The following is a 17,587-nucleotide window of genomic DNA, read 5'->3' on the forward strand; positions in this document are numbered from 1 at the left end:
ACAGCCCAGATCATCATAGGCAAAGCCCTCCCCACCATTGAGTACATTTACACGGAGCACTGTGTCATCAAATATCTCCTCCATTGAGGTTATGCCTTCTTCTCACTACTATTATCAGGCAGGAGGTATATGAGCCATAGGACCCAAACCACCATGTTCAGAAAACTTATTACCCTGCAACCATCAGGGTTCCTGAACAGGTATGGATAACTATAATCACTATTCTTCTGAACCGATTCTATGATCTACAGAAGCACTTTCAAGTACTCCCAGGCAGGATAAGGAGAAAATAAATTTGAATAACATTATCCATACAATTCTTTACTCGAGATACCAGTCAACAAGGTGGTGGTTTTTTTCACCTTTTTTTCTGCTTTTTTTTTGGAGACAATGATGAAACCATTCTAAAATAGAATATCATTGAGAGATGGTACTACAGGATTTCACATGAACCATCTGATGAAACAAAGAAAATTTTACTCATCAGTGCATGTACAAAGGGCTGAACACAGCCTTTTTCATGTTCCAACTAACATTGAATAGCATGAGGTCAGTGTACTGGAGCAAGGAGTTTGTGACAAACTATAGACAGTGTGGTTGCAAATTAATGACGAATTGTTGACAGATGTCCAATTGCCTATCAGAACCTAATCTTGAAATTTGTAAAGATTCTGCACATCTAAAACTTTGAAAAACCTCTATAAATGTGTGGTGGAGAGTATGCTGACCGGTTGCATCACAGCCTGGTATGGAAACACCAATGCCCTCGATTGAAAAATCCTACAAAAAGTAGTGAATACAACCCAGTCCATCATGGATAAAGCTCTCTCCACCACTGAGTTCATCCACACAGAACATTGTCACAGGAAAACATCCATTATCAGGGACCTCCACCACCCAGGTGATGCTCTCTTCTCGCTGCTGCCATTAGGAAGGTGGTACAGAGGCCTCAGGACCCACAGTTTTACCCATCAGCCATCAGGCTCTTGAACCAGAGAGGACAACTTCACTTCCCCCTCACCGAACTGTTCCCACAACCTATGAATAAATTTCAAGGACTCTTCATCTCATGTTTTCCACATTTATTGCTTATTTATTTATTTTCCTTTCTTTCTGTATTTGCAGTTTGTTGTCTTTTGCACATTAGTTGTCCATCCATTTAAGTGTGCTCTTTCATTGATCCTATCCTTTCATTGATCCAATTAGTAAATGAATAATACTCATTTATTGAGTATGCCTGCGAGAAAACTAATCTCAGGGTTGTATATGCTGACATAGATTAAATTTGATAATAAATTTACTTTGAACTTCAAACTGAATTGGGAAGCAATTTTCAACAGTATATCAATTACAAGAGGTGCTAAATAATGGCAACTTTCCAAATCCACTGCGGAGATGCTACAAGGAATCCCAAGAATACCCCTGGAGGAAAAAAAAACAATAATTTTCTCACTTATTTGTAATGGTCCCTGATCCAATATTCAATAAACGTGCCCAACTAACAATTATCCAAATATTAAATTTGAGAGTTGTACTTTAAAATGCACACTCCAACCCAGTTTCCTCGTTCACTGCCCTGCCATATCTAATAACGTTTAAGTTTATTGCACAAGTGCATGCAATCAAAACTTGATAATTACTGATAAACACATTTGAAGTAAAATAATGACCCCAGACTATTTATTCAATTGTTGATCTCATGTAAATATTTAAAGAGAACACAAAGGGCGAGGTTTTCAAATATATAAATATTTGCTGTTCATGGTTATACAGTAACTAAATTTTCAATTTATATTTCAATGTGAAATCATCTACAATTTCACTGCCTTTCAGACCCAGGTGCAATGTGTAGTACAAATGAGGAAATTATCACCAAACAGATGCACAGTTATCATAGAAACATAGAAAATAGGTGCAGGAGTAGGCCATTCGGCCCTTCAAGCCTGCACCGCCATTTATTATGATCATGGCTGATCATCCAACTCAGAACCCTACCCCAGCCTTCCCTCCATACCCCCTGATCCCCGTAGCCACAAGGGCCATATCTAACTCCCTCTTAAATATAGCTAATGTACTGGCCTCAACTGCTTCCTGTGGCAGAGAATTCCACAGATTCACCACTCTCTGAGTGAAGAAGTTTTTCCTAATCTCGGTCCTAAAAGGCTTCCCCTTTATCCTCAAACTGTGACCCCTTGTTCTGGACTTCCCCAACATCGGGAACAATCTTCCTACATCTAGCCTGTCCAATCCCTTTAGGATTTTATACGTTTCAATCAGATCCCCCCTCAATCTTCTAAATTCCAACGAGTACAAGCCCAGTTCATCCAGTCTTTCTTCATATCAAGTCATCAAAATGTCTGTGAGGATTCATCGCCAGCTAAAATATAACTAGAATTTTAAAAGAATTTTCAGATACTACTAGGATTCTTACTACACTGTCAGAAAATAAATCTGACATCAACAAGAAAAATAACTGTTCAGTTTGGAAAAACAGAAAAGCTTGAACTTCAAAGCAATTATTTCACTATGATAACATGAAATAAATACAAATATGAAGTAGTTATGACAGCAATCAAGTCAGAAAATTAACCATCGCAAGTATTATGGTTTAATCTTGAGCTCCTCTCCCAAATTTGAGAAACTACCAAAGTATCATAGCTATGCGATGTTCTACAATTTAAATATACAGGTACTCAGCATCTTCATATGAAAATGGTGATAATTAATGTGTTTCCACCACCTAGTGGCAAAGCACTTAAAACATCTGCAGATTTAACACTGCAGACAATATCTGTACAGTATTTCAGAATTGCTTATTTTCACTGTAATAACACACAAACCACCATCTATTGGCTAAGTCCATCATATAAAAATTGCCATGAACAAAGATGAACAAATATGCAATACAATTTGGTTCAGTGGCAGAGCAATGCCAAACAATGGGTCTCATTTCCTCAAATGGCCTCAACCAGGTCTTCTAAATGCCTTTAAACAAATTATTTTTTCAAATAATGAGCTACATTCTTTTTATTTATTGATAAATTTACAAACTCACATGTCACATTCAACATGATACAACCAGGAGCAATATTATCACTGATCTTAATTCTTGGATTTGATTAAGCATAAAAAAGTATGTAGAGCAACACATACCAAATGCTGGAGGAACTCCACAGGTCAGGCTGTTTACTCTTTTCCATTGATGCTGCCTGACCTGCTGAGTTCCTCCAGAACTTTCTGTGTGTTGCTTTGAATTTCCAACATCTGCAGATTTTCTTGTGTTTCTGAAAAATGTATAGACTTGGAACGGAGTAGGAACAGATTAAATGTGCCAGATTTCCTATCTCTATGTCCAATAAATAGAAGCTCAAGTCTGTTTAACACGTAACAATTGTGACCAAAACTGGCTTTAATTTACAAATATTTAACTTCCTTCTTTTACCAATAGCCTGAAAGTTCTTCATCCAAAAATTATTGGATGATTACAGGAAAAGTACTTTCTTAACACACTGCAGCAAAGAGAACTTTGTTACAACATGGGGTAACAAAAATAGTGTACACATACTTATTAAATACTACACTCATTCAAATATAATTGAATTTCTATAAAGGAATCATACAGTAACACAGCTAGTGACGTTTGTTTTTCCAAATTTACTTTCCCAATAGTCAACCTAGATTTTTCCTTGACTCTTAGCAGATTGCTCAGCCAGCTGGTGGAGATGTGAGGGTACTATGAAATGCTTGCCCTCCCTGTCAGTTCAAAGTGTTCAAGTTAAATAGAGAAAAGACAAAGTGATCTTTCAGAATAACACAAGTGAAAATAATAAGGGGAGAAGGTAGGAGACAGGGGTTGGGAGGAAAAATGGATCAGTCATGATGAAATGGCGGAGCAGACTCAATGGGCGAAATGGTCGAATTCTGCTCCTATATCTTATGGTCTTAAAATGCTGTACTCAGCAGCCAGGTTTCAGAGGGCATAGGTATGACAAAGGGAATCTCTCAGATAGAGTGAGATTTCACAACCTCCACAACACAAAATCAATTCGCTCTCCCTTTCCCAGTTCCAGCAAAGGATATACAACCTGAAAAATTTAACCATTTCTCTTTTTGCAAATGGTTTCTGACCCGCTAAGTGATCCTAGCACTTCACATAAAAGCTGCTGGTGAACACAGCAGGCCAGGCAGCATCTCTAGGAAGAGGTGCAGTCGACGTTTCAGGCCGAGACCCTTCATCAGGACTGCTGCGTTCACCAGCAACTTTTATGTGTGTTGCTTGAATTTCCAGCATCTGCAGAATTCCTGTTGTTTGCGATCCTAGCACTTTCTGCTTTTATTTCAGATTTCCAGCATCTACCATCATTTTTAATTTTCATGGTAAAACAAAGTCTACTTAGGAAAGGGCAATATATACAAAGACAACCATGTACAACCAATTAGAGGCAGCAGGAAAAAAATGAACAAAGACCAATATAATTGCTGTTCATCCGAATGTGTGCAGCATTCAAAAGATAGTTGAATTTATAGCACAAACAGAAATAAATAGGTTCGAAAAAACATTGCAAACTGTGATGACAAAGTAACCAAATTTGTGAAATAAACGTTAAGAGTATATTTAATGGACTGCAGATACTGGGATCTGGAGCAAAAATAAACTGTTCAAAGACTCAAGTGGTCAAACAGCATCATTGGAGGCAAAGAGAGACTTGATATTTTGGCTCAACTCCAAACATCTAATATCATTTTGCCTTTACAGAAGCTGCTTGACCGATTGAGTTTTTCCAGCAGTGTTTTCTCCCTCACAACAGGATATCTAAAAAAGAAGAAAATTGAGAACCAGGAAGGGCAATCCTGATATAATGGATAAAGGAGGGATCGCAACAAGCAGCAGTGGGGGGGGGGGGGGGGGAGAGACTACCTAAAAAAAATTGCAAGGAGCTGAAAACATTGGTGGTAGCTGAAAATAATCCCCCAAATAGTAATAACACTGAGCATAGTACCTGCTAGGAATTTAGAAATGCATTTAATAAGGATTATGCAATACTCATGGGAGATTTTAACCTATGTGGAGACTGGGCTAACCAGATTATTAGTTGTGTGGAGGATGAATTCATGGAATATCTCAAGCATGGTTTCCTACATCTGTATGTGAACAAACAACCACACTATAGCTCACCTAACAGCGAGACCATGGATCGTGCCTGAAAAGTCTTCACTCTCCAGGGCGCAGGCCTGGGCAAGGTTGTATGGAAGACTGGCAGTTGCCCATGCTGCAAGTCTCCCCTCTCCACGACACCGATGTTGTCCAAGGGAAGGGCATTAGGACCCATATAGCTTGGCAACAGTGTCGTCGCAGAGTGCTGTGTGATTAAGTGCCTTGCTCAACAACACAACTCACTGCCTCGGCTGGGGCTCGAACTCACGACCTTCAGATTGCTAGTCGAACGCCTTAACCACTTGGCCACGTGCCCACATCACCTAACAGCAGTATCAAGGAAAACACCTCTATTAGGGAAGTGATAAGCGGGCACATAGTGGATAATAATAAGATTGGACAAAGTCAACTTGGAGTCACATGATGAAAACATGTTTGACTAAATTGTTGGGACTTGGTGCTTCTAACTCGCAGAAAAGGATAAACCGGTTTTCATACTTGTTTTATTAAATTCCAAAAAGCTTTGGTTAAATATCAAATGAATATTAAACATGTTATAGGGTAACACCCTGAACCTGTCTGACAACTAAGACAAAACAGAAAGCTGCAACCAGAAGGGTACCACATGAAACCCTGCATTAAAGCTGGTCACATGACCTTTCCTGCATTACAGCAATCAGCAAATGATGCAGAGTCCACCACTTAGTCAGCCTGCCACCACTAGAGTCTGCTCCACCATCTCATCCATTTCCCTCTCAACCCCAGACTCCAGCCTTCTCCCCATATCGCTTCATGCCTTGACTAATTAAGAATCTATCAACCTCTGCCTTAAATATACCCAATGAATTGGCCTCCACAGCCATTATGGCCGTGAATTCTATTGATTCACCATTCTCTGGCTAAAGAAATTCCTCCTCACCTAAATCTTAAACAGACGTCCCTCTATTCTGAGGTTGTGTCCTCTGGTCTTAGACTCCCACACCATAGGAATCAGCCTCTTCACATCCACGCTAATAAGGCCTTTCAACATTTGAAAGGTTTCAATGAACTCAAGACTGGCAGTACTGTGGACATTTACTTAAGCAGCAAATACTGTGCGTTGCAAATTTATGAATGGGTGAACATTAGTTAGGTTATCTGGACTTGTACTTTGGATAAAGTTGGTATTTTACAAATATACACATTAAGTAATATCAATAGTTTATGTAAGCCAAAGAAGGTTCCTTTGAAGCAATTTCTTACTATTTTGTAGATTAGTAAGTTAGGAAGGGCAGTGGCATCAGCACTGAACTTCGAGGCGAATGGTCCCAAATTCAAATCTGTCCGGCTCCTTGCACACTTTCCATCCATGCTGGGTTGAGTGTCAAGCTAGCAACATGGCCTCATAAAAAAAGTCAAAACGCTATGGAAATGGTAAAAATGCGACCCAATGGACAAGGCATGAAAAGGAACAACACAACAAATTAGGCTTCTATCACAAGCCTACAGTTTTGAACCCTACAGTTTTGAACCCTACACTTTTGTATAGAACCTATTCCAAGATCAGAAAGAATGAAAGTAGTATGGGAACAGTGAGCTGAAGAGTTGCTCCTCTACCATTAAGTTCTAACAGACACATCCTTACAAAATCAAAAGACATCTAATGGAATCTCTCTTTTGGTCCTCCTATTCAGTAATAATTGCAGAGGTCCAAGTACATTTTATTATTGATCCTACAAAACACAATGTGGAGGATATTAAAGTTGAAAAAGAAATAATCATTCTCAAATGATACAAGCAATTCCTATTGAGCAACTTCATTTGCTGCGGTACATTTAAGAATAATTCACAAATACCATTTAAGTATATTAGAAACAAAGCTAAAATTGAAAACAAAAATTCAGCAGGTCAAATACCAGAATTCTCCTCAGCAATGATTCTGATGAAGCTCCATGAATCCATAGCATCAAAGCTGTTGAACCTACTGTGCATTTTGATACTTCATTTGCATTTCAGATCTCTAACATTTACATTTTTTTAATACAGTAACTTCTAAGTGTATAAATCTAAAAAGCATTACTAATTTCAGATGATTAAATAATTTTACTATGTAAAAAAACTGTACACACAACCTCCTCACCCCGATCTCATTTCATTATCACTTTTGTAAATCATCCAAATCAAAGGAAAAGGGTCGATCGTAACCCATAAGGTGATTATAATCATTTGGATGCCAGAAAAGCACTGGATTTACTAACATTGACTTCTTATTTGCATAGAATGTGGTGAACATCTTGCTGACTCCAGGAACTTCTATATCCTTTTGATGGAAAATGGTTTTCTTCTGTTGGAGGAGGGTGTTGTAAGTGACTGCAGTGTAATTGTCAGTTTCCGCATTGTGATATAGGCGAATCACGTAACCTTTAGTGAGGAGATGCAATACCACAGGATTTAAAAAAGTAAAGAATCCAATTATGCCACAGAATGCTGCTTGTAATGCAGGGCTCTGAATTCCAAGGCCAGAGTGCAGAATGACATAAGGCATCGTACAACAACTAAAAATGCTGGTGGAGTAAGAGAAGAACTTCACACCTGGAAAAATGAAAGTTATATATTTAAATGTTTAAGCAAGTTTACAATTTTAGTAGAAGGCTAAAAACATTTCTGCACAATCATACTGAACCATTTCAGCAAATCATAAACACAAGAAATTATACTGTTTTACATTTATTGAATGACCAAATACTTGAAATTAATTTGAGCAGGAAAGTTGTTACAAACTTTGAGAAAAATACAGGTAGCAAAAGAACTGAGTGATAGGCAGGAGGCAAAGAGTGGGCACAAAGGGAGCCTTTTTGGATTGGCTGCCGGTTTCTAGTGGTGTTCCACAGAAGTCTGTGTTGCGACCACTACTTTGTACATTATAGGTCAATGATTTGGATGATGGAATTGATGGCCTTGTGGCTAAGTTTGTGGAAGATACGAAGATAGGTGGAAGGGCAGGTAGGGTTTAGAAAGCAGAGAAGCTGCAGAAAGACTAAGACAGAAGTGGCAGATGAGATACAGTGTCGGGAAGTGTTTGGACATGCGCTTTGTTTGTTGTAGACGCAAATGATTATGATACAGTGAAAGATGCTGTGCTTAAGGTTTACAAGTTGGTTCCAGAGGCACACAGGCTTTCCAAGGCCAATCTTACTGTAAACCTCGCTAAAAGTAAGTTTGGACATGCTACTGTTACATATCTTGACTACGTAGTAGGCCAGGACCAACGGGCTCCTGTGCAGGCCAAGGTGCAAGCTATTCCTGAGGTTCCTGATCCGACTGGTAAGAAAGCTTTAAGAAGGTTTTCAGAAATGGTTGGGTATTATCGTAAGTTTTGTAAGAATTTCGCTGATATCACTCCCCCCCCTAATGAAACTACTAGGGAAGAGTGAAAGATTTGTATGGAGTGAGCTTCGCCAGGAAGCCTTTGAATGACTAAAAACTATTCTGTGTTACCAACCTGTGCTCAAAGCACCTGATTTTTCAAAACCATTCTCTATAGTGACAGATGCTAGTGACGAAGTTGCCAGGGCAGTACTGTTACAGAAGGTTAAGGATGACATGAACATCCTGTAGCTTATTTCAAAGAAATTTAATGTGCACCAGAAAAATTATTCCACTGTTGAAAAGGAGCTGCTATCAATTATTCTGGCTTTACAACATTCTGAAGTCTATGTTTGTCCTGCCCAGAAACCACTGGTGATTTACACAGATCACAATCCATTAGTGTTTCTAACTAAAATGAAGGATAAGAATAGTTAAGCTGGAGTCTGATCTTGCAAGAATATGACCTGAAAATAAAATATGTAAAAGTTACTGACAACATTATAGCCAATCGTTTATCCAGATGTTAAGTTAGAAGTTGTACACGTTTTGCTCTGTTATCTGATAATTATACATGTATTGTTTCAAACTTTGTAATCTACTGTTAGACAAAAACCTTGCTCGTTAGACAGACACACAGACACACATGGTTTTGGACACTGGATGAGCTTTGTTGTGCCCACAAAAAGGTGGGTTTTTGGAGGATCGATCAGTGGCTCTCGTAGTGCGGAAAAGGAGTGACCGGTGGGAAGTTATCAGTGTGTCCAATCCTTGCCTGGGTTGATAACTTAACCACAGAAGACGGTCTCCTTTTTGTGGTCACATTCAATGACTTTAAAGGATTTCGGAGGACAACAGAGGATTGACGGCAACGAACCATACCTCTCTCTCTCATCCCAACCATACTCAACTCAATCTCACAAACTGAACTGACCTCGCTTACCTACCACTATAAGACTGTATCAATTACCACCGGAGCTTGGAAGAACTTAAGTCCTATATTTCCATATATATATATATATATATATATATATATATATATATATATATAAATAATTGCTAACCTGTTTGATTTACCTGATTTTTCATTACTGTATTGTGTAGTTACTAATAAATTAACTTTAGTAAGTAGCAATACCAGACTCCAGCTGTTTTCCATTTCTGCCGGTTTTTTAACCAGTTACGGGGTACGTAACAGTAGTGAGGAAGGCAAATGCAATGTCAGCACTCACTTTGAGAGGGCTAGAATATAAAAGCAATGATGCAATGCTGAGGCTGTAAAAGGCACTGGCAAGGCCTGACGGAGTACTGTGAGCAGTTTTGGGCCCTTTATCTTAGGAAGAATGTGCTGAAATTGGGAGAAGGTTCAAAGGAAGTTCATGAAAATGTTTCCAGGATTAAAAGGCATTTGATGTCTCTCGGCCAGTACTAACTGGAATTCAGAAGAATGGGGGGTGTTGAAAAGCCTCACCTGTGCAGAGGTTGTTTCCTATGGTAGGGAAGTCTAAGACCAGAGGACACAACCTCAGAATACAAGGATGTCCATTTAAAACAGAGATGAGGAGGAATTCCTTTAGCCAGAGAGTGGTGAATCTGTGGAATTCACTGGCACAGGCAGCTGTGGAGACCAAGTCATCGGGTATATTAAATGGAGAGGTTGATAGATTCTTGATTAGCCAGGGCATAAAGGGTTACATGGGGCTGAGGGGGAAATGGACCAGCCTTCATGAAATAGCAGAGCAAACTAGTTGGGCCAAATGGCCTAGTTTTGCTCCCATCTCTAATGGATTTATGGTCTTAAAATGTTCTTATTCATATACACAATTGCAGGTATTCCTCCTATTCCAATAATTTGTCATCAACAATAATCAGCAAGTAAAGCTACCCCTTACTAAATACTGCCTTGGCCAAGTTTCCAGTGTAAATCAGTCGCTCCTCCCCAGTGCTTCCATCTGAACCAAAATGTTGACTGCATGTAAGGTTAACCTGCAAAAGAAAAGAAAAATTCCTACAGTATGAAATAGAATCAAACCATGTCAAACACAATAGCCAAGACCTTTCAGCTAGAAAACAAATAAGTGTGGATGCTGGAGAAAGAGTTAGCATTTAAAATTCATTCCAAAGAAAATGTCATTGGCCCGAAGAGTTAATGTTTATTTTTCATAAATGCTGCCTGAGCTCCTAAGATTTTCCAGGATTTTCCAGTTTTATTGAGGATCCCTTTAATTTCTTTAATTTACGTAACAGCAGTAAGTTACAAAAGTATTTAGAACTGCTTTTAACTAAATAGTATATGCTAGGAAACAGAATTTTAAGTCGTTACTCTCAACAGATATTCACAGGCTAACTCTAAAAAGGGAAATCTCCCCTTTTCCTTTAACATAGCCTCATTCTCAAATCAGAATGTCTTACCCATCAAGCTCAAAGTGAGTTGGCTATGTCTTTCAAGGTCCTGCCCAGAGTGAGTTTCTGATCTCAATTTCTCCTGCTCTACATGAACATATTTTTCCTTAGCTCAGCATCAATATTAAAATTAAAGAGCATGTTTACTTAGAATATTAGCATCAATATACCCTATTTAAGGTACAAGAGAGAAGGTTCTTGGGCGACTGAAAGGTCTGAAGCTGGATAGGTCACCTGGACCAGATGGTATACACTCCAGAGTTTTGAAAGAGGAGGCTGAAGAGATCGTGGAGGCATTAGAAGTGATCTTATACTTAATTGTCGCCAAACAATTGGTACTAGAACGTACAATTATCACAGCGATATTTGATTCTGCGCTTCACACTCCCTGGATTACAAATATTAAATATTAAAGATATTAAAAATAGTTTAAATTAGTAAATATTTAAATTATAAATCATAAATAGAAAATAGAAAAATGGGAAGTAAGGTAGTGCAAAAAAAAAAACTGAGAGGCAGGTCCGGATATTTGGAGGCGATGGCCCAGATCTGATTCATGATCTTTCATGAATCACTAGATTCAGGGAGTCAGGAAAATTGCAAAAGTCACTCCACTCTTCAAGAAGGGAGAGAAGCAGAAGAAAGGAAACTTTAGTCAGTCATTAAAGATGACTATAAAAAATCATTAAAGATAACTATTAAAAATCATCGTTAAAGATAAGGTCTCAGTACGTGGAGGCACATGATAAAATAGGCCATAGTCATCATGGCTTCCTCAAGGGAATCTGTTGGAATTCTTGAATGAAATAACAAGATAGACAAAAGGAAATCGGTTGATGATGTGTACTTTAATTTTCAGAAGGCCTTTGACAAGGTGCCACATGAGGCTGCTTAACAAGCTAGGAGCCCATGGTATGACAAGAAAGATAAAGCAGCAGCTGATTGCGGGAGGTAGAGTGGGAATAAAGGGAGCCTTCTCTGGTTAGCTGCCAATGACCAGTTGTGTTCCACAGGGGTCTGAGATAGGACCGATTCTTTTTACATTATATGTCAATGATTTGGATGATGGGATTGATGGCTTTGTTACAAAGTTTTCAGACGATATGAAGACAGGTGGTGGGGTAGGTAGTTTTGAGGAAGTAGAGAGACTATAGAAAGACAGACAGATTAGGAGAATGGGCAAAGAAATGGCAGATGGAATACAGTGTCGAGAAGTGTCATGCATTTGGGTAGAAGAAATTAAAGTGTTGACTATTTTGTAAATGGAGAGAAAATAAAAAACTGAGGTGCAAAGGGACACGGGAGTCCTTGTGCAGGATTCCCTAAAGGTTAATTTGCAGGTTGAGTCTGTGGTGAGGAAGGCATTAGCATTCATTTCAAGAGGACTAAAATATAAAAGAAGGATTTAATGTTGAGACTTTATAAAGCAGTGGTGAGCAGATTTGGGCCCCTTAGAAAGGATGTGTTGTAACACGAAAATGATTCCAGGATTGAATGGTTTGTCATATGAAGAGCATTTGACGGTCCTGGGCCTGTATTCACTAGAATTCAGAAGAATAAGGGATGAAAGGCCTTGATAAAGTGGATGTGGAGAGGATGTTTCCTATGATGGGAGAGTCTAAGACCAGAGGACACGGCCTCAGAATAGAATGGCATCTGTTTAAAAAGGAGACGAGGAGGAATTTCTTTAGCCAGAGTGGCGAATCTGTGGAATGCTTTGTCACCAATGCCTTTATGTATATTTAAGGCATGAAGGGATAGGGGGAGAAGGCAGGAAACTGGGGCCAAGGGGAAAATGGCAGAGCAGACTCGATGGGCCTAATGGCCCAATTCTGCTCCTTTTTCTTATGGTCTTAATGGTATTGCAATAGGGTAATTTACGTACAAATTATGTCACTGACATTACAGAAGTATTCACACAGGTCTTTTAGTTTGCATGCCCTGGCCAGCTCTTTGCGCACATATTCCAAGCATCCCTGTAGCCTTAAAATCATGTTCTGTTCTCAAACCTGCCCTCATTTAAGAAGCTCTTAAACAAGGGAAGCTGTATTAAAGTTCAGGACTGCAACTCTGGAGATATGGACCCATCCAGCTGTAGGCACTCTGCACTGGGAATACTAAACTAAGTCAGGAATATGCAAGGAACAAGAATACATCAGAATCAGTAATATCAGAGCTGAAATATTGACAGAGGAGAGATTTGTGAACAATGATTCAAAGATCAACAAGTGCAGGCGAGCAGAACTTTGCAGCGGTTAACCTCCATAGTAAGTCCAGCTCAAATGTAGTGGTAACAAACAATAAATGGCACTTGTACAAAGCTTTTAAATAACTAAAATATCCTTATGCACAGTTAAGACACCAGCTTTAAGGAATACCTTCACAAAGTGATGGACAGGTTTATGGATCCCCTCAGCAATTCCCCATGCAATCCCATCCCTGTATTTTGGCAATTGCCAATGATTCATCTGCAATATCTTCTTTTCCCCCTTCCGTCCTTTAACTTTAGAAATCCTCCAAAGATCTACTCTGGGACACATAAAAACATAGAAACATAGAAAACAGGTGCAGGAGTAGGCCATTCGGCCCTTCGAGCCTGCACCGCCATTCAGTACGATCATGGCTGATCATCCAACTCAGAACCCTGTACCAGCCTTCTCTCCATATCCCCTGATCCCTTTAGCCACAAGGGCCATATCTAACTCCCTCTTAAATATAGCCAATGAACTGGCCTCAACTGTTTACTGTGGCAGAGAATTCCACAGATTCACCACTCTCTGAGTGAAGAAGTTTTTCCTCATCTCAGTTCTAAAAGGCTTCCCCTTTATCCTCAAACTGTGACCCCTCGTTCTGGACTTCCCCAACATCGAGAACAATCTTCCTGCATCTAGCCTGCCCAATCCCTTTAGGATTTTATGTTTCAATAAGATCCCCCCTCAATCTTCTAAATTCCAACGTGTATAAGCCTAGTCAATCCAGTCTTTCATCATATGAAAGCCCTGCCATCCCAGGAATCAATCTGGTGAACCTTCTTTGTACTCCCTCTATGGCAAGGATGCCTTTCCTCAGATTAGGGGACCAAAACTGCACACAATTCTCCAGGTGTGGTCTCACCAAGGCCTTGTACAACTGCAGTAGTACCTCCCTGCTCCTGTACTCGAATCCTTTTGCTATGAATGCCAGCATACCATTCGCCTTTTTCACCGCCTGCTGTACCTGCATGCCCACTTTCAATGACTGGTGTATAATGACACCCAGATCTCATTGCACCTCCCCTTTTCCTAATCGGCCACCATTCAGATAATAATCTGTTTTCCTGTTTTTGCCACCAAAGTGGATAACCTCACATTTATCCACATTAAATTGCATCTGCCATGAATTTGCCCACTCACCTAACCTATCCAAGTCACCCTGCATCCTCTTAGCATCCTCCTCACAGCTAACACTGCCGCCTAGCTTCGTGTCATCCGCAGACTTGGAGATGCTGCATTTAATTCCCTCATCTAAGTCATTAATATATATTGTAAACAACTGGGGTCCCAGCACTGAGCCTTGCGGTACCCCACTAGTCACTGCCTGCCATTCTGAAAAGGTCCCGTTTATTCCCACTCTTTGCTTCCTGTCTGCTAACCAATTCTCTATCCACATCAAGACCTTACTCCCAATACTGTGTGCTTTAAGTTTGCACACTAATCTCCTATGTGGGACCTTGTCAAAAGCCTTTTGAAAATCCAAATATAGCACATCCACTGGTTCTCCCCTATCCACTCTACTAGTTACACCCTCAAAAAATTCTATGAGATTCGTTAGACATGATTTTCCTTTCAAAAATCCATGCTGACTTTGTCCGATGATTTCACCGCTTTCCAAATGTGCTGTTATCACATCTTTGATAACTGACTCTAGCATTTTCCCCACCACTGATGTCAGGCTAACCAGTCTATAATTCCCCGGTTTCTCTCTCCTTCCTTTTTTAAAAAGTGGGGTTACATTAGCCACCCTCCAATCCTCAGGAACTAGTCCAGAATCTAAAGAGTTTTGAAAAATTATCACTAATGCATCCACTATTTCTTGGGCTACTTCCTTAAGCACTCTGGGATGCAGACCATCTGGCCCTGGGGATTTATCTGCCTTTAATCCCTTCAATTTATCTAACACCACTTCCCTACTAACATGCATTTCCCTCAGTTCCTCCATCTCACTGGACCCTCAGTCTCCTACTATTTCCGGAAGATTATTTATGTCCTCCTTAGTGAAGACAGAACCAAAGTAGTTATTCAGTTGGTCTGCCATGTCCTTGTTCCCCATAATCAATTCACTTGTTTCTGTCTGTAGGAGACCTACATTTGTCTTAACCAATCTTTTTCTTTTCACATATCTATAAAAGCTTTTACAGTCAGTTTTTATGTTCCCTGCCAGTTTTCTCTCATAATCTTTTTTCCCCTTCCTAATTAAGCCCTTTGTCCTCCTCTGCTGGACTCTGAATTTCTCTCAGTCCTCAAGTGAGCCATTTTTTCTGGCTAATTTGTATGCTCCTTCTTTGGAATTGATACTATCCCTAATTTCCCTTGTCAGCCACGGGTGCACTACCTTCCTTGATTTATTCTTTTGCCAAACTGGGATGAACAATTGTTGTAGTTCACCCATGCGATCTTTAAATGTTTGCCATTGCATATCCACCGTCAACCTTTTAAGTGTCATTTGCCAGTCTACCTTAGCTAATTCACGTCTCATACCTTCAAAGTTACCCTTCTTTAAGTTCAGAACCTTTGTCTCTGAATTAACTATGTCACTCTCCATCTTAATGAAGAATTCCACCATATTATGGTCACTCTTACCCAAGGGGCGCCTCACAACAAGATTGCTAATTAACCCTTCCTCATTGCTCAATACCCAGTCTAGAATAGCCTGCTCTCTAGTTGGTTCCTCGACATGTTGGTTCAAAAAACCATCCCGCATACATTCCAAGAAATCTTCTTCCTCAGCACCCTTACCAATTTGGTTCACCCAATCTATATGTAGATTGAAGTCACCCATTATAACTGCTGTTCCTTTATTGCACACATTTCTAATTTCCTGTTTAATAACATCCCCAACCTCACTACTACTGTTAGGTAGCCTGTACACAACCCCCAACAGCGTTTTCTGCCCCTTAGTGTTATGCAGCTCTACCCATATCAATTCCACATCCTCCCGGCTAATGTCCTTCCTTTCTATTGCGTTAATCTCCTCTCTAACCAGCAATGCTACCCCATACTGTTAGGTGTATGTGTCTCTCTGGTGCTTCCTGCTCCCTGCCCTTTCCCTTGCCGTTTTCCCAATCATGATTCCCCTCTCCCTGCCCTATTTCCACTCTCAGTCCAATAGAGACTAATATCAGAATCAGGTTTATCATCACTCACATACATCATGAAACTAGTTTTTTTGCAGCAGCAGCAGTACAATACATAAATTACTACATAATCATGCAAAAGTCTTAAACACACCAGCTGCAGGTGTCCCCCGCTTTTCGAACGTTCGCTTTACGAAACCTCACTGTTATGAAAGACCTACATTAGTACCCTGTTTTCGCTAACAGGTTACTGTTACGAAAAAATCAGCGCACGCCCCGAGCAGCCGCTCTCCCCCGGATTCGGAACTGCAATCTCGCTGGCATTGCTTAAACATGTACCTGTGAGCAGCCGTTTGCAAGATGAGTTCTATGGTAACGGAAAAGCCTGAAAGAGCTCGTAAGGGTGTTACACTTAGCGTAAAACTAGACATAATCTGGTGAAGGAAGTAAGGACCAAGTGAGTTTGGCTTGTGGAAGCTGACGAAGAAGATATTGAAGAGGTTTTGGCATCCCATGACCAAGAACTGATAGTTGAAGAGCTGATGCAATTGGAAGAGGAAAGGATAACAATCGAAACCAAATGAGTAATGATAAAGTACGACTTTAATTTTGAAAGAGTACGTCGGTTTAGGGGATATTTGCAGGATGGTTTGAGTGCTTACAAAGAACTGTATGAGAGAAAAATGCACAAGGCTCAGCAGTCAAGCAAGCCTTCCACATCAGCCACAGCAGACGACGAACCTCGACCTTCGACATCGAGGCGGGCAGTCATAGGAGAAGATGAGCTGCCTGCCCTAATGGAAACAGACGACGAGATGACACCCCAGTGTCCCACCACTCCAACCTCCAGGCCGCGGACAGATATCGATTCGCAGAGAATGCAGCAGTAGCCGGGAGACACACAGCACATCTTTAAGAAAAAAGCCAAAATAAACATGCTAATTAATTAGGTGCCACCCAACACGTAATTGTCGGCCCAGATCAGAGCCGATGCAATCGGCATTGATCTGGGCTGACAATTACGCACCGGGCGGCACTTAATTAATTAGCATGTTTATTTCGGCTTTTTCCTTAAAGATGTGCTGTGTGCGTCCCAGCTACCGCTGGACCCCTGCATGCTTCGCGGCAATGTATCGGGTTGCTGCCCAGAAGGTGGGGACCACTGCACCACCTCAACCTCCGACTCAGCCTAACACACCATCATCAGTGTGCTCGGCGCTGTCCCAATTCCGGTAAGTGATACTACACTGTACGTACATTATTTCTACTTTATATCGTAAGTGTATTTTTAGGTGTTATTTGGTATGATTTGGCAGCTTCATAGCTTAAAGGTTACTGGAGAACGCTTGCGC

The 17,587-nt window shown here is 40.2% G+C and overlaps 1 protein-coding gene across 3 annotated transcripts in view; it reads right to left on the bottom strand.

Moving 5' to 3' along the window:
• The window catches only part of tmem70 (transmembrane protein 70), a 43,296-nt gene that overhangs the window by 24,079 nt on the left and 1,630 nt on the right, over positions 1-17,587 (bottom strand). For 2 of the 3 annotated variants that reach the window (XR_011885451.1, XM_072253582.1), the window contains exon 2: positions 10,393-10,486. Coding sequence is in view for 2 of the 3 variants with exons in the window: in XM_072253582.1 (XP_072109683.1) it covers positions 10,393-10,486 (94 nt within the window). In the remaining variant the exon portion in view is untranslated. Of the gene's footprint in view, positions 1-2,537; positions 7,727-10,392; positions 10,487-17,587 lie in introns of those variants that run through there. The other variant, XM_072253574.1, reaches the window with a different exon arrangement.

The sequence above is a fragment of the Mobula birostris genome, chromosome 1, assembly GCF_030028105.1.
Source record: "Mobula birostris isolate sMobBir1 chromosome 1, sMobBir1.hap1, whole genome shotgun sequence".
NCBI lineage: Eukaryota > Metazoa > Chordata > Chondrichthyes > Myliobatiformes > Myliobatidae > Mobula > Mobula birostris.